General features: G+C 40.2%; 1 protein-coding gene across 5 annotated transcripts in view; it reads left to right on the top strand.

Annotated features, from left to right (window-relative positions):
* Positions 1 to 23,206, top strand: part of LOC132837019 (transcription factor COE2) — a 268,330-nt gene extending 245,124 nt beyond the window's left edge. For 3 of the 5 annotated variants that reach the window (XM_060856660.1, XM_060856659.1, XM_060856658.1), the window contains 2 exons: positions 4,693 to 4,875; positions 22,778 to 23,206. In XM_060856660.1, the coding sequence (XP_060712643.1) occupies positions 4,693 to 4,875; positions 22,778 to 22,809 (215 nt within the window). In that variant the 3' untranslated portion in view covers positions 22,810 to 23,206. The remainder of the gene's footprint in view (positions 1 to 4,692; positions 4,876 to 22,777) is intronic. The other 2 variants (XM_060856661.1, XM_060856662.1) reach the window with 2 other exon arrangements.
* The last annotated feature ends 475 nt before the right edge of the window (positions 23,207 to 23,681 follow it).

Raw genomic sequence — 23,681 nt, 5'->3', positions numbered from 1 at the left:
TTGCCAATAAATGTGATATATAATGGACCTTTGGTGTCCTGTATTCTCTTTGAATGGGGTTGCTAACCGTCTACTCATTATAAAAGATTGCCCAGGTTTGAAATGGTTTGAGTTAGTTTTCAAAACTAAAGAAGTGCTGAGGCTGCTACAATCAGAATCAGTGACAGTAAGTACAGGGTAGGAAAGAACTGCAATTATTCTGTTTCCTAATCATTGTCCAGTAATCTTTGGTTATAGATGACACAGGGAAGCAATAAATCAGGCAAATATATGAAGATTCTAAAAGATTTATTAGGTGTTCAGTGTGATATAAACCCACAAGTAACTTCCTAGTGCACAGTACTGGAGAACTGCAGTCTTTCATTCCGCAGCACCCAAATCTGAACCAGTATCTTCAGAAGGAAGAAAGTGAAGTGCTCCTTAAAAAGGTAATGGAATCAGAACTACAGAGAGGCTTTTACCAATTTCACCAATAATTTTTAGGAATTTACTCAAGGAGAGATATCATGACTTGGTTTGTGTAAAGCGGATAACACTGAGTCCCTTTCACTTCTTATTTTGAAGGGGTTGCTCATTTGTTCTTGCCTGTTTAACATCATCGTATGAAGTTAGATCCAGCTAAGAAGACAAACAAAGTAAATGATTAGCTATTCCTCAACAGCCTTGGTGTAAGTTTATATTTGTTCGGCAGATTTTTCAGCACTACTTTCAATTGAGAAACTTTGATGAAGGGCCACCCTACAATCCAGGATAGTACTGGTATTGGGAAAATAGAAGACCAGATCAGAAGTCAAGAAATAGTGACATTAAGCTTGAGGCTTAAAATTCTGGCAGATAAAAGAAAGATAAAGCAGAGGAAAGAAGGGAGAGGTACTGTGTTTCACAGTCACCTGGTCTTTGGAAAGTTCAAGAAGTCAATATGATGTTATTTCAAAGAAATGGTAGGATGCAATATAGATGAAATCTTCATAGAATAGCACCAGTTTTACTTTGCAAACAGTAAAATTTTTTTTTAGTATGCACACAAAGTGGACATTTGGTCGGATCTCTGAACTATCAACTCTCCACCAAATGCTTTGGTCTAATATGGCTCCATTGGACACTGACTGGGGGAATTGTACTGCCACAATTGTTGCAGTATTCAGCAAGTTCACAATCTTCCTAAATTTTCACCTTTCTGTTGAAGGCCTGGACAGGCAGGAATGTAGCTCCACAGGAGCAAGCTGCACTCCAGTCCCTTTTTTTGCAAGTTTAGATTGTGAACTTGGTAAGGTATTCATCATGATAGGCACTTACACTGAGCTCAACGATCTCCGCAAACAACATCTAAAATTTGATTTAAGTTGTTTAATGCATTTATAATTTCTATTTAAGTGAGTCAGTGATGTTTCCTCGAATTATGGTGAATTTTTAATCCTTCAGGTTAAAATTTTTAAAAGGAGAGAGACAGAAAAATAGATGATTAAAAACTTTTGACAACAGTTTAACCTTTGATTTTTGGTGGATGTAAGGTTTTTGTTTTTGGCTTTTTTAGGTGAGGCATTTAAGATTAATATTCCAGGAATAGGGTCTATGCAAATGCTCCTGACTCTTGAAAATAATTGTTACTGCAACACTGTAGTGCCTGAAATAACTCCAGAGAGGCCAGTATCCCATCATCAAGTCACCCTCTATTTATACTTGAAGAGTCCTTGATACTGATCCAGCTTCCCTGGAACAGCATGTAGACTGAACAGAACCACTCAAACTCTTGTTTATATCTGTCATCCCGGGCTCCTGGATTGGACCAGATTAACAACTCCAGTCAGGAAACTCAGATTGCTGGCCCGGATCCTGAAGAAAATGTTAACCATTTGGCCAAGGCTAGGCTTTGTTTTAGGGTTTTACTGTGGGCTGACCCAGAGACCCTTTGTTCAAGATATGTCCTGAGTGATGCAATGTAATTGCTGAACTGACGAGGGTGTCCACTTGCATCGGAATACCCTGCAATTCATATGCTCCACTTGCCACCTTTTTCAATCATAAAACAGTTGTAGTGCCTGTTTGAAGTCTGGCTGGGCTTAAGCTAGTAAGTGTTTTTGCATGATTGCATCATTAACTCCACATACCAAACTGTGTCTCAAAAGATTAAACCAAAGTCACATGCCTCTGCCAATCATCTTAACTGAATCAAAAATCCAGATATAGATTACATTAGTTCTCAAATTGCCGAATAAAACTGATATCTTAGAATTAGAGGAGGCTTGGGTTTGTAATATCCCTTAACTAAAACCATCAATTCTTGAAAGGTTTTTATATCTGGTGCCTCAGGGAAAGGTCGGCTCCTAATAACTGAGAAAGCTGTGGGTGCACAAGCTATCAGGAGAATTATTCATTGCTTTTCATCTGCCTCAATATCATTTGCCCAGAAAAAATAACACATTCTTTCTATATACTGGGCCCAGTCTTCAACAGTAGGATCGAACAAGTCAAGCTTCCCAATAATGGCAATGCTTACACTCAAAGATAGTTTTGAGCAAATTTCTTTAGAACCATGCTTTTCTCTTATCACCACTGAATAACTCCACAAAAGCTGGTATCCCATCACCAAATCACCCTTTATTTACATGTGGAGAGTCCTTGACACCGATTAAGCGCCCTCAGAGTCAGCTCGTCACAATCACCATGGTGCCTTGTATCAAAGTCACTGAGTATTTGTAAGAAATAGGCTAAAATGATCAACATCATCAGAATGAAATTTCCCTCAGTCTGTCTGCTGAATAAGAACTCACAGTTTAATTTACTTTGCCCCAAATGACATGGGCCATTTGGGAAGAAATTTGGGAAAATTGGGTGAGACATCCACCTTCTTGATTAACTCCCATTTTGTAATCAAGAATTGAAAGCTGAGATGAGAATTTTGCGATTGAATGGTAAGATGCCTATTAGGATGGGTTACCATTCATTAATAAGCCTCATATTCCTTCATCTCACCTCATTAATATGCAGTCTCCCATTCTATCACCTACCAATTAGAAAGTAGGCACTGAGAATTCTTGGCAGAAAAAGTGTGGGAAATTCCCTGATGACTCCACTTCACCACTTGTTCTTTGGATCTCCAACTTGGATACCTAGCATCAGAAATATCAGAGAAGATGCATTTATATTAATCCTTCAATGCAGTAGAACTTCGCAAGGTGTCACACCAGAACACAGTGAGATTAAAACATTGACATTAAGTCAAGCAAGTTTGTGTGAGGACAGGTGACTACCAACTTGGTCAAAGAAGGAGATTGTTAGGAGCATCTCAAAGAGGAGACCTGCTCTGGCATACATAGCTGCCACTAGTGAGGCAAAGGAAATCAGGAATGTTCAGACACCGTACGATGAATGTTGAGGATCAAAGGTGGTCACAGAATTAGGGAGAGGCAAGGTAGGACTTGAACACAAGGATGACAACTTTAACATCGAAGTATTGCCAGCTCAGAATTCAACATAATTCCGTAAGGTCAGGGGTTGATTTCTAAATGGGATTTGTTATGGGTAGCAGAATTTGAAATCAGCTGAAGTTCATTGAATTTGGAATATTGGAGACCAGGGATGAATGCATTATGTTTGTTGACTTTGGAGGATAAAAATGTCCAGATGAGGTTTTTGGAAGGAGGTGGGCTGAGTCAGGTGTGTAGACTGGCAGTATGGAAGTTGAAGCAGGTGTCCTTTGTAATACAAAGGATATGGGAATCAGTGGATGCAGGAAAAAAGATAATTATCCTGGAGCAGAGAAAGAGGAGTTGGATGTTTCCAAGTTTGAAAATGTTGACAAATATGAGGCTTTGTTTTTGAAATTTTACGATATCACTTGCATTTATCATTGTAAAATAATTGATGCACGTATGCTTGCTCTGCTCCAAGTGATCTACATTTGTCCCTTCAGTGGGTTCCTGTTGACCAGAAAGGTCACTCAGTTACCCCAACCCAAATTTGAAGTTGATTAGCTATGTGGGTCAGGCTGTAGAAGCTAATAACCTTATCAGTTCTGAAAGTAAGACATCAGTGAGCAGAGTAATTAAAAACTACCATATAACTGCTGTAATGGATGAAGTACAAGAAGATTTTAAAACTGTATACAACAGCTAGAATGTCAAACAGTTTCCAAGAAATAAATTCACAAAGAGGTAAAAAGTCACCATAACTCCTGTCTAGTGGATCATTTTAGAGAATGTATGAACGGAATACAAGATCAGAGTCAGCTGTGTTGTCCTCAATGTTCTATAGTTTGTCAACATTTACAATGCAAGCTTATACATAAGGATTGGGGTACAATCATCCAGACAGCTCAAGTGAACAAGAGTCAGAGCCTTCAAGGAAGACGGGGAATAAAAGGGAGGTCAGAAGCCAAAATACTGCTGCTGCTGGAAAACTAGACTAACAACAGAAATAGCTGACAATGCTTGGTGGGTCACACGGCATCTGTGGAGGGAAGTCTAGGTTAAAAACAAAGAAACTCTGAACGTTCTGAGCACATACTGTGCAGTGGTTGCTGCGTTTTCAAATGGATGAAATGTTTGCCAAATGCTGTCATGCTGACATGATGCTCCTTTAAATTATAAACTCGCTCACTACACAAATCAAATACTCCAGTTCCACAGGAGATGGGTCCTTTATGTCTAAGACAGAGCTGTTCTTTTCTTCCCCTTTTTTTATTTCTTACAGTTATGCCTTCCAGTCCGACTGTGGCCTCTGCTGTCCCTCTGTCCTCCAGCACATCTGCCATACTTCCCTTCTCATCTTCTGTCTTCCCCGCAGTGAAACAGAAGAGCGCCTTTGCACCGGTGATCCGACCCCAAGACTCCCCCTCCCCGGCCTGCTCTAATGGGAATGGAAATGGATTCCGAGGTGAGGAGACAGCTTTTTGCCTGGATTAAGTTTCTACGTTTAAAGATGGCATGCATCACATGGAGATCAGGGAGGGAGGCGTGTCAAATTGGTCTTCGATGATAGGTAGAAAAATGGGAGCCACAAATAGTCAATCACTTTAATATCCCAGCCACTTTTCTTTTCCATTCCACTTCTGAAAAAAAACTCAAGTATAAAATGAGCTGCCAAGTAACAACGATTATCATCAAAAATCCATTTAACTACCTCCCCACCAATACCTTGGTTACTCAATCATAAGAAGATTTGCTTTTGAATGGACAGCAAGTTGAGAAAACATAATGATTCGAGGATCAAGAAAGATTCAGAGAGAATAAATTTTCTGAAAGAATACTTACATTCAAAATGGCTCCTCTTTCATATCTGACAAAACATCAATTCAAAATTATACACTGAGATGGAAGTGCTACCCACACTCATGAGGATGTCAGTTGTTCAAGATATCGCCTGAGGCAAAATATCCAGTCTAGTTTCTTTGAATTTACTATAGGCTGCAATTTCAACTGATTTTGTGAGCTGAGTTGGAACTTCCCAACCCCAAAATCTCTCTGCTGACACAGGACTACAATGTTGGCATGAGCTGAGGAGGGGCTTTAACAATTGGGAGAGAGAAAAGGGAAGAAATCATCAACTGACCTCTCTACCACTGATCTCGGTTCAATAATTTCAACTGGAAAGTGGGTGCCTTTTAATAGACAGGAGTGGTCTCAATTCTCCTGTCATTAAATAAATTCTAAAAGCTCAGAGCTTGAGTTTACAGAGTATAACTTGCTGCTTGGGAAAAATAAGTGGTCCAGTGGCGCTCGTTATCTTCCACCAGGCTTGAGTCTGTATGCACGTTTTCTTCTGAATTAGAAAGTAATGGTTTGAACTGTACAGTGGGACTTGACTCCAGATCCCTGTTGTCAAATCAGCATCAGGCAAGAGACAAGTGCACTTTGAATGTAAAAACATTGAAGTTATGATAAATAGTGGGTGCTGAGATTAACTGTGGTTTCGGGCCAACACATTAGAAAAGACATGCAAACCATGATACGTGTACATCACAGATTCTGCAGAATGATATTTAAGCTAATAAACTATTGTTATGGGGAGGTACATGTGGTCATAGGATAATTTTTAGTAAAATTCTAAGAGTTTCTTTAATTGAGAAAGAAATTATTTGGTTAGATAGTCAGTGATTACACTATTAATTTTAAATAGTGCCAATATGAGGAGAAGCTAAAAGGAATTTCTTTGCATCACTAGAATCGCATAGCAAATACAGTGGTGAAATGTGTAAATCTGCTATTACATGACAGACTACTTAAGCCTCCACATGTTCTTTCTCACCTCACTCCATCAGCTGAGAAGAATAAGAGGTGAACTTATTAAAATATACACGAAGGAGTCTTGACAGCATATAGCACCCATTACAAAGGATGTAATAGCAGATCATTCAAAAATGCATAACAAGATCAGAGTACAGAATGGTAATCTGAAACCAGTGGAGTACCAGAAGGATCAGTGCAGGGACCACAGTGATGCATAATGTAAGATAATGATTTGTATGTCTCAGATAAATGTCATTAACTCAGATTCTAGGAGCTTCAGCTGGCTGGCCTCATTACAATCATTACATGAGGGTGTGAAAACTGTAGAACAGATCACTTTTTCACTTTCAGACTCAGGAAGGCAGTCTTTTGCTTTTTAACAGACAGAGGATTTAAATAACTTGCCATCTTAACAGCATCACGTATTTTGTCTGCTTTTCGAGAGCATTTCAGTCTCCACAATGAAGTCATGAAAAACATATTGCAGATTGAGGCTGTTCCTGGAGAAGTTAGGTCCACTTGCAAGCGTGCAGTTATATATCCAGGTAATTCAAAATTTGTGCCTGTGTATTTCATACACTTTCCTCATCACCCATCTTCCACCAAACATGTGATTTACCAGAAATTGGGGTGAAACATCTGGATCCAGAGCCTGCACATCAATTCTAAGGACACCATTGCACCATCTGCAAAAATCTGGATCAGCATGTTTCATTCTTGCTTTTGAATTTGGACAAATAGTCTGGACTGGAATTTCTGCCAAGGGAACATGAGATAACTCTGCAGAGGCTAGTGTCTCATCAGCAAGTCACCCTTTATTTACACATGGCAAGTCCTTGACACTGGCCCAGCTGCCTCAGAGGCAGCTCTCAGAGTGAGGAGACTCTCTGACACTCCTGATTCTGTCTGTCAGCCAGAGGTCCCTGATTGGATGAGATTCACTGCCCCATTCAGGGAACTCAGATTCTATGAGATCCATTTTGCTGACGTCAATACAGAGCCTGCAATAGACAATAGGTGCAGGAGTAGGCCATTCTGCCCTTCGAGCCTGCACCACCATTCAATACGATCAAAGCTGATCATCCTTAATCAGTATCCTGTTCCTGCCTTATCTCCATGACCCTTGATTCCACTATCCTTGAGAGCTCTATCCAACTCATTCTTAAATGAATCCAGAGACTGGGCCTCCACTGCCCTTTGAGGAAGAGCATTCCACACAGCCACCATTCTCTGGGTGAAGAAGGTTCTCCTCACCTCTGTCCTAAATGGTCCACCCCATATTTTTAAGCTGTGTCCTCTGGTTCCGCACTCACCCATCAGCAGAAACGTTTCCTGCCTCCAGAGTGTCCAATCCTTTAATAATCTTACATGTCTCAATCAGATCCCCTCTCAGACTTCTCAACTCAAGGGTATACAAGCCCAGTCATTCCAGTCTTTCAGCGTAAGGTAATCCCGCCATTCCAGGAATTGACCTCGTGAACCTACGCTGCACTCCCTCAATAGTCAGAATGTCTTTCCTCAAATTTGGACACCAGAACTGCACACAGTACTCTAGGTGTGGTCTCACCAGGGCCTTGCAGAAGAACCTCTTTGCTTCTATACTCAATCCCTCTTGTTATGAAGTCCAGCATGCTCTTAGCTTTCTTCAGGACCTGCTGTACCTGCATGCTTACCTTCATTGACTGGTGTACAAGAACACCCAGATCTCTTTGTACTTCCCCTTTACCTAAATTGATTCCATTTAGGTAGTAATCTGCCTTCCTGTTCTTGCCACCAAAGTGGATAACCATACATTTATCCACATTAAACTGCATCTGTCATGCATCTGACCATTCATCTAACCTGTCCAGATCACCCTGTAATCTCCTAACATCCTCCTCACATTTCACCCTGCCACCCAGCTTGGTATCATCAGCAAATTTGCTAATGTTATTACTAATACCATCTTCTATATCATTAACATATATTGTAAAAAGCTGCGGTCCCAGCACTGATCCCTGTGGTACCCCACTGGTCACTGCCTGCCATTCCGAAATGGAGCCACTTATCACTACTCTTTGTTTCCTATCAGCCAACCAACTTTCAATCCAAGTTAGTACTTTGCCCCCAATATCATGCACCCTAATTTTGCTCACTATCCTCCTGCGTAGGACTTTATCAAAAGCTTTCTGAAAGTCCAGGTACACTACATCTACTGGATCTCCCTCGTCCATCTTCAGAGTTACATACTCAAAAAATTCCAGAAGGTTAATCAAGCATGATTTCCCCTTCATAAATTCATGCTGACTCTGACCTATCCTGATACTACTATCCAGACGTGTCATAATTTCATCCTTTATAATAGACTCCAGCATCTTTCCCACCACTGAGGTCAGACTAACTGGTCTATAATTTCCTGCTTTCTCTCTCCCGCCTTTCTTAAAACGTGGTACAACATTAGCCACCCTCCAATCCGCAGGAACTGATCCCGAATCTATCGAACTCTGGAAAATAATCACCAAAGCATCCACGATTTCTCGAGCCACCTCCTTCAGTACCTTAAAATGTAGTTCATCAGGCCCCGGGGACTTATCAACCTTCAGACCTAACAGTTTCTCCAATACCAATTCCTGGCAAATATAAATTTCCTTAAGTTCAGGTCCTTCAGCCACTGTTATCTCAGGGCGATTGCTTGTGGCTTCCCCAGTGAACACAGATCTGAAGTACCAATTCAATTCTTCTGTCATTTCTTTGTTCCCCGTAATATATTCCCCTGTTTCTGTCTTCAAGGGCCCAATTTTAATCTTAACCATTTTTTGCCTTTCACATACCTAAAAAAGCTTTTACTATCCTCCTTTATATTTTTGGCCAGTTTACCTTCGTACCTCATTTTTTCTCTGCGTATTTTCTTCTTCGTAATCCTCTGTTGTTCTTTAAAAGCTTCCCAGTCCTACGTTTTCCCACTTATCTTTGCAATGTTGCACTTTTTCTCTTTTAACTTTATATGTTTCTTAACTTCCCTCGTCAGCCACAGCCACCCGTGCCTTCTCCTAGGATCTTTCTTCCTTTTTGGAATGAGCTGATCCTGTATCTTCTGCATTATACACAGAAATATCCGCCGTTGTTCCTCCACTGTCAACCCTGCTAAGGTATTGCACCACTGAACTTTAGCTAGCTCCTCCCTCATAGCTTCACAGTTCCCTTTATTCAACAGAAATATTGTCATTTCCGATTGTACCCTCTCCCTCTCAATTTGCAGATTGAAGCTTTTGTATTATGGTCACGACTTCCCAATGGCTCCTTCACTTCGAGGTCCCTGATCAATTCTGGTTTGTTGCACAATGCCAGGTCCAGAATTGCCTTCTCCCTGGTAGGCTCCAGCACCAGCTGTTCTAAGAATCCATCTCGGAGGCACTCCACAAAGTCTCTTTCTTGAGGTCCACTACCATCCTGATTCTCGCAGTCTACCTGCATGTTGAAATCCCCCATAACAACTGTAGTAACATCTTTGCGACAGGCCAATTTCAGCTCCTGATTCAACTTAGATTCGACATCCAGACTACTGTTTGGGGGCCTGTAGATAACTCCCAAGAGGGTCTTTTTACCCTTAGAATTTCTCAGCTCTATCCATACTGACTCTACCACTGATTCTAGGTCCCCCCGCGCAAGGGACTGAATATCATCCCTTACCAACATGACTACCCCACCCTCTCTGCCCGTCAGTCTGTCCTTACGATAGCTCGTGTAGCCTTGAATATTCATTTCCCAGGCCCTGTCCACTTGAAGCCACGTCTCAGTTATCCCCACAATATCGTATCTGCCAATTTCCAAAAGAGCCTCAAGCTCATCCATCTTATTTCTAATGCTTCGTGCATTCATGTATATTATTTTTAATTTGTTACTGCCCTCACCCTTTCCATCAATTCCTAATTCACTCAACCTTACAGCATGATCCCTTTTTGAATTTTCTGCCTCATTGATACAGTTGTCTTTCTTGACTTCCCTTGTTCTAACTTTCCCTTCAATTTCCTTCTTCAACATCCAGTTTGTTACCCCCCCCCCCCCCCGACTTAGTTTAAACGTAGCTGTATTGCAGTAGCAAACCTGCCTGCCAGAATGCTGGTCCCTAACCTATTAAGGTGCAAACCGTCTCTCTTGTATAATTTATGCTTACCACAAAACATACCCCAGTGATCCAAGAATTTAAATCCTTGCTTCCTGCACCAGTTCCCCAGCCACACGTTCAAGTCCATTATCTCTCTGTTTCTGGCCTCACCGGCCCGAGGAACTGGAAGCAAACCAGGGATAATCACCCTGGACGTCCTGCTTTTCAGCCTTCTTCCTAGTTCTCCGAAGTCCCGCTGTAGTATATTCCTCCTCTTCTTCCCGACATCATTTGTGCCGACATGTACCACCACCTCTGGCTCTTCACCTTCGTCATTGAGGATTTCCTGCACTCTGTCTGTGATGTCTTTAACCCTGGCACCAGGAAGGCAACACACCATCCTTAAGTCCCGTCTGCTGCCACAGAAACCCCGGTCAGTTCCTCTCACTATGGAGTCCCCTATTACCACAGCTCTGAGCGATGTCTGACTCTTCCGCTCTGTCTCCACGCCAACTTTTGATTGACAGACCTGGCAGTGTCATCTGTCTCTACTGTTTCCAAAAGATTCAACTTGTTCCTGACAGGTACTTCACCCGGGGTCTCCTGCACCTGTCTCCTCTCTGCCTTCCTCATCGTCTGCTCTCTACTGGTATGGTCGGTGTAATAATCTCGCTGAAGGTCTTGTCCAGAAAGATCTCGTTCTCTCGGATGAGCCTAAGGTCGAGTTCTTTCATCAGTGCTGCTATATGCTCTGTGTAGCTGAATGTACACACACTTTCCACACTTATATCAGCCAGACACACCAGAGTCGTTGACCTCCCACATCAAATAACAATCACTTGCCTTCCCGACCGGCTTTGTGCTCTGACTTCACTTCCACCCCTCTCTGCTGCAAAAAGACCGTTGGCGTCGAGGTAAGTTCTTAAATAACAATCACTTACCTTTCCGACCAGCTTTGTGCTCCAACTTCACTTCCGCCCAGCTACCGCCGCTCTCTACTGCAAAAAAAATTTTAAAAATCAATTTTTCTTTTTCAGATAGATGTTAAAAACTCAAATCAAACAAGAACAGGTCATGCTCCTGTGTCCTGATGAGGCATCCTTGATATTTGGAAAAAAACAGATTCAAAAAATTTGTGGATAGGGAGTTGATTGTATGTGATCTGACTGAATGGTGGAACAGTCTCAAGGTGCAATATGGTGTACCTGTGCTCCAGTTTCCTCTGTTCTTCTTCATCAATCAGCACCACCAAAATCATTTTAACTGGTCATGAATCTTACTGCCATTTGTTGAATCTTGTTGTGAACAAACTGATTGTTGCAAAACAACAGTCATTGTACTTTCAAGTAACTTATTGGTTAATTAATGTGTTGAGGTGTTGAGATGTTGAGTGTGAGAAAGTCTCTGTACAATCGTGAGTGCTTCCTTAAATATTCCTCATGCACTAAAATAATGATTTATATCCCACTTTTTGCTTTTTTGACTTCATTGAGTTTTCAGGTAGGTCAAATGAGACCTGTGAGTTTTCAAGTGTTTTACAATGAAACCCTGATATACAAATCATTCTGAGAACCACAGACTAAAAAGATCAAATGGCCAATTAAGAACTAACAAAAGTAAAATGGAATAAAATACTTTTGTTTTAAATCTTAGTACTTTGTTTCATACTTCGCATCAGTCTGCTATTTGTCCAAATTGAGGTGCTATCATATTTATAGGGAAAAAGTATTAAGAAATAATGTTTTCTGTAGCTGGTGCTGAAATTTGAGGTGATGCTTTGAGATTTCCTGTCAAGATGACAGTCATTAGGGGGTGCAAGTGAAAAAGGAGAACAAACTAAGTACAGTACAGAAGAATGCAGAATTTGTGCTTAACTCACTTGACAAATTACAAATAATTTAGTTTGAAAAATTTCTTCTAAAAAGGAACAACAAAGCAGGATCAAAATCAGGAAATGTTTCAACTGAATTGTGTGCAAACATTTTAGTACAATTGCTTTCTTGTACTTTGTACAACCTTTGATACCAGTTCTCCCAGCTGACTGCTACACTTTTCTGACAAGCTCTGAGAATATCTGTCTATAACAGTGTGTCAAGAGGGTATAAAGAAGGATGATTTTCATCTATTTACTGTACTGTACACACTGCAAGATGGGATACTAGGGAAAGGGCAACCAAAGACCAAACACTCCTACCCATTTCCTGCAAACGCTGAGACAATTTTGAACACTCATATGAACATACAGACTTAGGAGCAGGAATAGGCCACTCCATCCCTCTCTTTGTTTTAAAAATATTCAAAGATTATGTTTCCACCATTGTTGAGGAAGAAGGCTTCAAACGCTCAAAATCCTTGAGAAAAAAAAATCCTTGTCACTGTCTTAAATGGGCAAACCTCTTATTTTTGATGAGGGATTTCTTGGAGGAATGCAATCAGGTCCTGAGCAACATGGGATATGGCAAGATAAGTTGTAGAATCGAGCCACATGTTTGGTGAAGCCCATCTCATTGATGATCCTGCAGCATCTTGTACATATTTCCTGAAGTGGTGTGACAAGATTCTGACTCAGAAGTGGCAAGTTCCCAATTGACAGTCAGAATTCTTCTTAAAAGCCGTGTTAAATGCAACTCACCATATATTGTGATCTTGCCAAACTCATCATTCAAACTAGTTAACAGGAAACCAAAGTAAGTTGTTGAGGTTGGGCTGTGTAGAATGAGTGAGGAAGATGTTGCAAGTACTGGTGAGATGGGAAGAGCATGAACGTTGCTGGGAGATGAGATAAGAGTGAGTATGAGGTACTGGAGACAGTGGTGGACTGGAAGAGGACTTTAACCTTCATAAAGAACTAGGCATTCCTTCAGACAGCTGAGGCTGCTTCAAACTGGGTGGCAATCTTGGACCAGGGAGGCATGGTCTAATATTGCACTGCTGTTTCTGAGGGAAGAGGAAGCCCTACCTGTGCTTCACTATATCCAGCAGGAGCTTCATGACCATGAGTGCAAAGCAGGACACCAATTTCTCCCTTTCTGGCATGTCTGGAACAAAAGTTAAGAAAAATGCAGGGCAGTTCCGGAGTGACATACTTGTCTGGATGTATAATGGCCTTTTTAAATATGGCACTGGTCCAAAGGATTCCAGTCAATTCCTAGATCTCTGTTGCGTGGTGAGCTGTTCCAGAAATGGCATATAGTAAAATGGGATGGAAATCAGATGCGGTACTTGCCATGAGGGTTGAAACACAAAATAATGTTGTGTGTTTGTGAAACTATGATGGGAAACCTAGCTCAACCTCATTGTGAAAATCACTTCCACAAACTCAACCCAACTACATGAGCCAAAAAACTGTAAGATGCGGCCCTTCGTTCAAGATTTTCCCACAAACTCCCACCAAGACCCATAAGGATCTCCTGTGTCTTTCGTAAGTCACCTCTTGCATTTCTCAATGCTAGCAGATATAAGCCTAGCTTGTCCAGCATTTCTATATAAGTGAACCTGCCTATCCCAGGTCTTAATCCAAGAAACCTCCTCTGAACAGCTTCCAATGTAATTCTATCATTTCTTAAATAAGGAGACAAATAGTGCATACAGTCGTCCAGATGTGGTCTCATCAATGAACCCTCCAACCAGAAGGGATGAACTCAGATTTCTCCAGTTGCCTCATTTCCCCTCCCCTCACCTTGTCTCAATCAAATCCCTCGAACTCAGCACCGCCTTCCTAACCTGCAATCTTCTTCCTGACTTCTCCGCCCCCGCCCCCACTCTGGCCTATCACCCTCACCTTAACCTCCTTCCAACTATCGCATTTCCAACGCCCCTCCCCCAAGTCCCTCCTCCCTACCTTTTATCTTAGCCTGCTGGACACACTTTCCTCATTCCTGAAGAAGGGCTCATGTCCGAAACATCGACTCTCCTGCTCCATGGTCTCATCAATGCCCTGAAAAATCAAAACCTAACTTTGCATTTGTCGTGACATGAGGGCATGAAGAGAAATCACATTGAAAACTGTATTCTCTTTTCTGTTTTTTTGTTTAAATTACATCTCTTTTAAAATTGATAACCTTGTGAGACATAAAATAGCAGATGCTGATCATGTGATCATATTTCCAGAAGCCTTTGAACCTCAAGCACTGTACTGACATTCCAGCTAAAACTGACACAAAGGACTTCGAGATGAGTTGTCTGCTTCCAGTCACGTTTGGACAAAGAAAAATATTAAGACTTATTATGCTGAAGTGGACACTGGTGATTTTATCGTTACTGTGTCACCTCATAATAGACACTGTTGGGGAAGTGAAGTTGCCTTATCAGCTTAACAACCTTTCAATTAAACTATGAAATGGACCCTCTAATGCATCTAAAATGCCCATTTCTATGCCAAAAGAATGAAATCGGAACTTGGTAAAATATTTAAATATACAATTCTGAGATTCTAAGGCAGTTGCAGTTTGACCTCCAAAGGGAATGTCGAACTTCAGGCTTTGGTGGCAGTCTGTATCAGACCCTTCAACTCTATCTCTAATGCGGAGGCTGGAAGGAAGCCGACACTTTGCCTGAAATAAGAAAAGCTACTGGCTCCAACTCACTGAGAAATTATTGGACACTGACCTCAAGGAAGTTTAAATTCATGATCTATCAACCTCAGCCCTGTCGTCTTTCACCTACTGAGTGGTTGTGTTTGTGTGAATGGAATAGCATGTGATTCCCTCACATTTTGAAAGTTTTGATCATAAATTCCAGTTTTGACGTTCAAGGATTTAGATGTGAGTTTCATTCAAAAATTGGATTCCAAAAGCCAAGATTTGAAGAACACCCTTTGGCCTATTTCAGTAAGGAAAGGAGAGTATCAAACAGTATTTCACAGTTTCGAGTTAAGAGGGAAAAAAAAAATCAATCACCCATTTTCTGTGACAAATTTGAATCTTCTTGCAATAGATAAAATCATTCTCCTAGCCTTCCTAATGACTTGCCTTATCTTCACTCTTAACTTTTCAAGATTTATGCACTTGAATTTCCAGATTCCTTTGCCCTCAGGACTTTGCAATTTCTCAACAGTTTAATAAAACGCTTCCTTTTATATTGTACCCATCAAAATAGATATTTTCAGATTTTCCCATATAATTCCTGTTATGCACCAAGCCAGAGCACCCCCCCCCCCCGCCAACGTTTTAAGAACTTAACTTTTCATTTTCATTTTGGCAGATGTAAAGTGGATATTCCAGGAGTGTTGCAGCTGGTCAAACCACTTAGCTTTAATCAAAACAGGATTTATTTAAACATATGGATGAAACATGAACAAACGAAAACAGAATTTAGAATAACTTAACTTATTTGATAACCCAACTGACACAATATGGCAAAAAATAAATTCAAACACAGGTTTTTACAGGTAGGAGAGATCTCAGAGAGAAAGTTCAGGCAAAACCTCTGCTGAAACATGGAACCTCTTTTCACTGCAGCTGCTTCTCTTGGGCACCAGCAAAAAACAAACCTAACTGGAAAAAAAGCTGAACTGGGAGAACTGGCCACTTCCCTGCCATTGTTCAAAGTAACCAATCCAGATAATCAGTACCTCTGCTTTTATGACACCTCTTGAAAAAAAAACAAGGACAACATAACCTTGTTAAAGGGGCAGCATCGTTACACCCATTTCACAAATTTTTGCCCAATCATCTATATCCTTTTATAGCATCATTTATATTCTTCATGATTTACATTGCTATCTATCTTTGTGTCAAGACAAAAAAACCCTGCAGATGCTAGAATCCAAAGCAGACAGGCATGAGACTGGAAGAACACAACAGGCCAGGAGGGAGAGAAGTCAACGTTTCGGGTATAACCCTTCTTCAGTGAACTGAACAATCATACCTTTGTTTTCCTCAACCAGATCATTTATATAAACTGAAAAAAGGTTGAGGCCCGAGGACTGATCCCTGTGGCACACCATTCCATAATACATCTTACCAATGGAAAATGACCCATGTATCTCTATTCTCTGTTTCCTCTTAGCTTGCTAATCTTCTATCCATGCCAACATGAGCTTTTATGTTCCACAATAACCTATGATTTGGCACCTTCTCAAATTCCTTCTGGAAATCTAAGTTTAGTCCATCCCCTTGTTCCCTTTTATCCACAGCACAGGTTACTTCAAACAATTCAAAAACGATTGAACAAGATTCGCCTTTCACAAAACCAAGTTGAATCTGTCAGATTAACCTGAACTTTTCTAAGTGTAGTGAAATACTATCTTTAAGAAGAGATTCTAACATTTCCCCCACTGTTAAGCTTTTTTCAACCTAACATTTGTTCAGCTGAGTGGCCTATTGTACCTTGCTTCCTGTCTCCCTCCTTTCTTAAATAAATGAATTACATACCTGATAAAAAGGAACAGCTTTCCCCATACACCTACTAAAACTCACAAGAGCCTCAGTGCAGCATCTGTCATTTTTCAAAAATTTAGGATCCCAGGATCATTTTCAAAGGTTAAATGGCATGGAATGATTTAATCCACTTTTACTGGCCACTGCGGAAACAGTTTTCTCAGCAAGCCAGGAGCCTGTAGAAACTTGCTCTGTAGTTTCCTCAATCCTCCTCGGTAGGCAGTGCCAGCTTAACTCAATATTGTACACCCAAATGCCATGAATATCACAAGTTATAACAGGTGGGCTTTTGAACGTTATCAGTCAAAAAGAGATGTTTGAGTTTGAAAAGAGCAGCAGACTGGAAGAGAGGTTAAGGAAGAGAGAGGACACTTCAAGGTAGAAGCATCTACTGTCCAACACATCTTTAACTTAAATTGAAATAGTGATTTTGTTTGGCCAGTGTACTATCACCTTTGAGTGAACTCTCTCCAAGATAACCGTTCTTGGCTTATTTGGAGTTCTGCTCCCTCCGCACTTGAACACGGTGGCCACTCCAGAAATCTGAGCTGGCTCTGCTGCTTTCCTGAACCTACAGGCCAAATGGAAAATTGCAACTGGCATCTTGCAATTTTCTGGAAGAGGATTTTATGAGGCTGGTAACCCACCAGATGCAGGTTGCAGGGTCTGCCACCCTATAAGTCACCTGCACAAAAGTGACCTGAAAATGGATGGAACTGGCACGTCAGCCAGTGTGGTATTTTTAGCGCCTACTTGCCTCTATTCCCAGGAGCAGAAGAGGCTCAAAATTTAGAGAAGAGAATCTGTTCAGAAACAATGAAGTAACAAGCTTTCTGTTAGAAAACCTCAGACTGCATCAAGCATATCCCGGGCATGGCAGGAACACTGTGCAAGAGTTTTGGATGGCCAAGAACCTTTGCAGGAGACTGGGCAATCATAATACTTTCTCTTTTCGAGAAAGGACACCACCATCCCAACAATGTTATATGTCACTATCCCTTAATTCATAGCTCACTGTCATTGCATTGTTGCCAGATGTGGTTTACAGGAGAAAGTGGGGAGGTGAAGATGAAGGAGTATGAGAGGTTGCCACACACACCTTTGAAAGCAATCTTCAACTATGTTCACAATACTTATCAGGAACTTCAGGATGGATCATGGACTGAGTGGGGAGGATTGTAATGGTTTCATGACAACATCCGTCATTAAGATGGTTTTACAGCCAGAATCTTACAACATTAAGAGAACTGCAAGAAGCAAAATAAAAATGATGGTGACTGGAAACAGCTGAGATCTGTTGTGACCTCATGACTGTCATATTATTCATAGACATGTAAACCTCAATTCCTATGATGCTGTAAATGAATTTAAGTGAACATGGTGCAACTCTGAACAAGATTATGACAATTTAATCTTCAGTCTGTGCTAAACTGGCACCTGAAATGGCTGCGGAGGGTATGACAAATGACTCACTGCCGATTGGCTGAGAAGAGCAAAGTCAACATTTCATCGTTGTGTTGGTTGCTTCTTCACAGCAGGATCTTTTCAGACGTCTTGTCTGGATTTTGTGTCACCGAAGCTGGGGAAATAAATCTGATGGGTTTATCTTAACAGACACAAATGGCAAATAAATATCCCTGGATAAATTATGATTTAGCTAAAAGCAGAGCAAGGGAGAGGGAAAGTGATGGTTCCTTGATGTATCCCCAAAGATCTTAGTGAGCAGCTACTTTGAGCTGTTTGTGACATGCAAACCAGGATCATATTATTTGCCCCGGCATGCTTTCAGCAAAGAGGATTTTCCTAGGAGTCACATTTATGGTCCACTCTCCCTGGACAGCTTCATTACATGGGATGCATTTAACTATTTACTGTTCACTTGAATGTTAGCATTTTAATGCAATCTTTCAAGAACCAAAAATTTTGATTTTGTTTTGAGGGGAAAGTAAAATATAAAAATATATCAATTTACTTTTGGCACATATTTACTGCCAATGAGAAATCTTAAGTTATTCACCTCTTCTTGCCTCCACTTCTCCATATTTTTCATCCCATCTCTCCAGAAAGCATGGATTTGTGTAAAGTAGCAGTCACAAATGAACAGTTACATCACATTGTGAACATGTAAAAGCCTTTCACAGAATTGATTATTAAATAAAGTTTGACACAAATCCATTTAAAAAGATACCAGGTCAAATGAACAGAAGCTTTGTCCAAACAAGATTTTTTAAGGAATGCCTTTAAGATTGAATGAAGTGGAGAGGTTCAAAGGTTCAGGGAGGGAATTCTAGAACTTAGAATCAATTGAATGTGTGGCTGCCAATGGTGGAGCAATTAAAATTGGGAGATATACCAGAGGGCAGAATTGAAAGAACACAGATACCTTGAAGGCTTGTCAAGCTGAAGGAGATTAAAGAACTAAGGAGTGGTGAAACTTTGGAGGGATTTTAAAAAAAAGAGAATTTTAGGATCCAAGCATAGGTCAGTGACCACAATTGTGATCGGTAAATTGGATACAATAAAAATGAGGACAAAGGCTGCAGAGTCCATCCAGTACTTGTTATGTTCATCAAGGGCAAGCCAAATGTAGCGAGCGTTCACAAATCATTCAAAAATAGCAGGGTTCACAATTAAATCCAATTTTCTTATCAGCTGTCCAATAACACAGATGATTTCCAGCAGAAGTCACAGGATAGCAAAAAGGAACTAAAACATTGACTAATTTTTCCCCTCGTGAGTCTAGAGAAGAGGGTTCAACTTGTTCAGTTCAAAGAACACACAAATTGGTAACTGAGCCTGAGATTTGTCAAGTATGTGTGCCTCAGCATCATATTTGGTTCAATTGACCATGTGGGAAGCAAAGTCTCATTTAAAAAAAAAGACGATTTGGCTTCCACAGTGAACCTGAATATTTAATCTACCATGAGATTAAAGCAATGAGTAAAGTGTCAATATTTATGCAACCAGAGGTGCAGAAAATAATTAAATGCTTCATGTCAGAATAACATATATGCCAGAAAGGTTTGGCCAGACTAATTTACCATCTTCCTTCATGATGCTGGAAGTGATTAACTTTGAACTGTTTGAACTGACAAAATAAATTGTTTGAGTTTATCTCTTTCTTGCATGCTTTCTTTAGTGCATTGCTGTACTCTTTGACAAAAGGGAAAGAAAACCTTGGTGTCTGATGAGGATTTTTCTCTCATTATTTCAACCTTTCTTGCTCTCTGCCTTTTTGTTTAGATATAATTATTGTCAGTTTTCTTCATTTTCTTGTTTTATCCTTCATCTTACGTCATGTTCCTCCTCTGCATTATTTGGGTTTATCATTCTCGGGATGTCGGTGTCGCAAGACCAGTAATTACAGCCCATTCTTAATTGTCCTTGAAGAGATGAGGTTAGCCACATTGTTAAATAAAACAGATTCACTTGATAGGGCATTTCAGATGGTAACCACATTGCTGTGAATCTGGAGTCACATAACATGTGAAGCTGCGTAAGATGAGCAAATTTTCTTCCCTAAATCACTGCATCAGGTGGATTTTATTGTGACAATCCAGTAAGTTTGTAGTCCCATTAATGACCCTAACTTTCATTCCAGATATTATTTAATTGACTGAATTTAAGTTTCTCAGCTGCTATGGTGACTTTTGAGCTGGTGCCTCAAATAATTTGACAGGATTCTGGATTGCCAGACGAGTAACATGTTCATCAGTTCTGAATCCTCACTGATCAAATTGCAAGGCATTCTTATTCTTGATTTATCTCTTCACAGAATCAAAATAAGTGTGAGATTGTTCATAAGCTCCCACCGTTTTCCCTTCCCCAGCACTGATCGAACCATAATTCTTCCTCCCTCATTCTACCTTAATTGGACCATTGATGATTCCACATTCCCTCCAAACCAACTGAAAAGATAGAAATATTTCTTCATTTAAAATTCATTTAATGCAATTGAGTTCAATTTGAAAAATATTTTTCAGGCTTTTAAAGTTAAAATAAATATGCTTGAGCTTAAGCCTTCTTTCTCTTGTTCCTTCTGAATGACAGTATTTCAATGGTGATCCCCATGATAGAAACTATCAAGCGTGGAATAATGAGAAAATCAGACAAGTCACATTAGAACAAAGATAACAACTCAGGTTGTTTACATGGCATGTTGGGAGATTAAAGATATGGATCAAATTCCAACAAAAGGATGAATGCCCTTTGTGTGTTCTTATCCTGAAACAGACCACAAACTTCAACAAAAGAAATAAAATTCAACTTGCTCTGGCTCAGAGGGCCTGTTGTATTGAAGTACATTGAAGCATTGAATACCTGAGGGGTCGTGAGAAAACAAAGTCGATACGAATTTTACAATGTCAAAACTAAAATGAGATAAACACATTGCAGAGAACAAAAATTGTTGATCTGTCTCAATGTTAAGGCTTGCAAATAAATAACCTTATTAATGATCAGCATCTTTGATTCATTCAAATCTCTCATATGCTGTTCAGTTCAAATTCTGTCACATCAACCAGATTTTCCTTTACAGACTTGGCCCGGTTTATATTTTGATACAGGATTGGCAAAACCTCACAAGCAGATATGAGTTTTATCGTTTTAATATAAACAGGATACCAGTCAAAATGAGAGACAAAGAAAACACGCCTAGTATCTCATTGCATATCAGTGCTAGCATGGCATTGTTAATCTGAATTTATCAGAGTAGGATGCACCTCAGCCAGCAAATAAGTTTCCTAGGCTCCAGTAACAAAATAATTTCGGAGAGATTTTAAAAAGTAGCATAACGGTGCTCCATGTTCAAATATATGTGAAATCTAATTCCTGAGAAAGTATTGAGGATACTGGGCTTGTATTTTCTCAGAAACCGAAGACTTTAAATTCTCATCATAATTTGTTATATTTACAAAATTGAGCATCCAAGTTGCAGCAAATAACTCAAGTTAGGGTGGCACAGTGGTTAGCACTGCTGCCTCACAGCACCAGGGACCCAGGTTTGATTCCAGCCTTGGGCAACTGTCTGTGTAGATTTTGGATATTTTCCCCATGTCTGCAGGGGTTTCCTCCCATAGTTCAAAGATGTGCAGGCCATGCTAAATTGCCCATCGTGTCCAGGGATGTGTAAGTTAGATGCATTAGTCAAGAGTAAATATAGGGTAGGGAAATGGGTCTGGGTGGGTTACTCCTTGGAGGATTGGTGTGGATTTGTTGAGTCAAAGAGCCTGTTGTCAGAGTGTAGGGATTCTAATTCTAATTCTGAATTCCACAAGTAAAAACCATTCAGGGAAGTCAGCAAAAATATTTTACTTTACTGGTAATAATGTTCAATAGAAAGCCACTGATGTGTGAGGAGATTCAAGAGAAAAGACATATTTCTGAAAAAGGAAAAGATTGAGCAAAGTAAAACAAGGCACAGGATTGACCTAACAGAAAGGCTTATTGGACCTGTTGGCTTTCTCTTGCTGCTTGTGGAAGGTGAAGGCTTGAGTTAGGTAGAAAAGGATGAATGGGCCACTTGAACACCTCTTCCTTGCAACTGACTAAGACAACTGAGCAATCAAGAATGAATGGAAGAACAAGTTCAATTTGATGCATTAATTTAAAACAAAAAGAAAATAGCAGTTTCATGTGATCAAAGTACCATTTAATGTTGCACTGCACTAATACCCACATAGACCAAATACCAAATTTTGACAGCTCTGTGCACTGTATGAGCAGACTACATTTGGAAATGTGAAGTTCAGCCCAGATCTAATAAATATATTGAAAAGAACAAGTTATCAAAACACTAGATGAGGACACCAGTGGACTAGCCCCTTATAAATATCTTGCCAACGCTTGCTGACTTGCCTCACGGATGGCCCATTTGGCGAAGTACTCCAGTGAGACCCAGGGCCATCAGGACAGGAGGTAAGAACAAAAAGCACAAACAAAAGTTTTCTTTTGAAATATTGTTTAAGTTTATGAAAATTGGTTTTCTCTGACTTGGCCTTGTTATCTCAGTGTTCTATATTTATCTAGAATGGATGTATAAAATATATGCACGTATTTGTTTATATTTTTCCCTCTGTCTTTTCTAGCCATGACTGGGCTCGTAGTTCCTCCGATGTGAGACTGTTTACTTCTGTCACTATATCACATTCCAGGGAGCAAAGTTCATCCACTACAAAAATACCATCACCAGAATCCACAGCTGTCAAAAATATTAGCAGGCGTTCCCTTGGAAGCCAGGAACAAAGCTGACTTTCTTCATCGAATGGACTGAGTGAATTCCCCATAGTGTTGTGGAAAACTCAGTTTCATCTGCATTCAAGGAATCGCCTCAAACTTATGGAAGTGATGGACAAGGTGGTGGGTGGTGAGGGGGAGCAGTGAGAGAAGAGAGAGATCTTTAAAAAATGCTATTTTCTATTTTGGATAACAGTTTACGTGGCAGTTCTTTTCTGTTAGAAAGTAAATCTTTGGATACAAGAACTGGCTGATTATCTAGATACTTAAATAAATCAGACAGAAGATCTTTTTCTAAAATTCAACTGAATAAAATATTAATAAATTGCTCAGTATGTGTGGTAAGACTAGAAGTTAATAGTTTAAGAAATATTACAGTAATTTAAAGAGACGGTATTCTTTATTGTTAGCTTATCTGGGCTGCAATTCAGAAATTACAAAACTCCCAATGTATTGAATGGTTTTAAGCACCTCTGAGAATGAAATGGAACTATGCAGATCACAGGATGGCTCCAGGGTTAGTCCCATTTGTGGACTGATCAGGGTCAAGATCATACACTGATTCTATCATTGGCTGAAGCTGGGGTTAGGGAAATGTGTCAACCAATCCAATCCAAAAGTTTCCTGCCAGAAAGTGCATACATAAGTGTGTTTGTCACACTGTGTAATGTTTGTAGTGCACAGTGTGTGTGTGTGTGTGTGTGGTACATGAGTGTTGTGGGGCAATGTGTTTCATATGGGTGAGAGGTGTGTTTG

Source organism: Hemiscyllium ocellatum, chromosome 48 (assembly GCF_020745735.1).
Source record: "Hemiscyllium ocellatum isolate sHemOce1 chromosome 48, sHemOce1.pat.X.cur, whole genome shotgun sequence".
Lineage (NCBI taxonomy): Eukaryota > Metazoa > Chordata > Chondrichthyes > Orectolobiformes > Hemiscylliidae > Hemiscyllium > Hemiscyllium ocellatum.
This window is presented reverse-complemented; position numbering and strand designations above follow the sequence as displayed.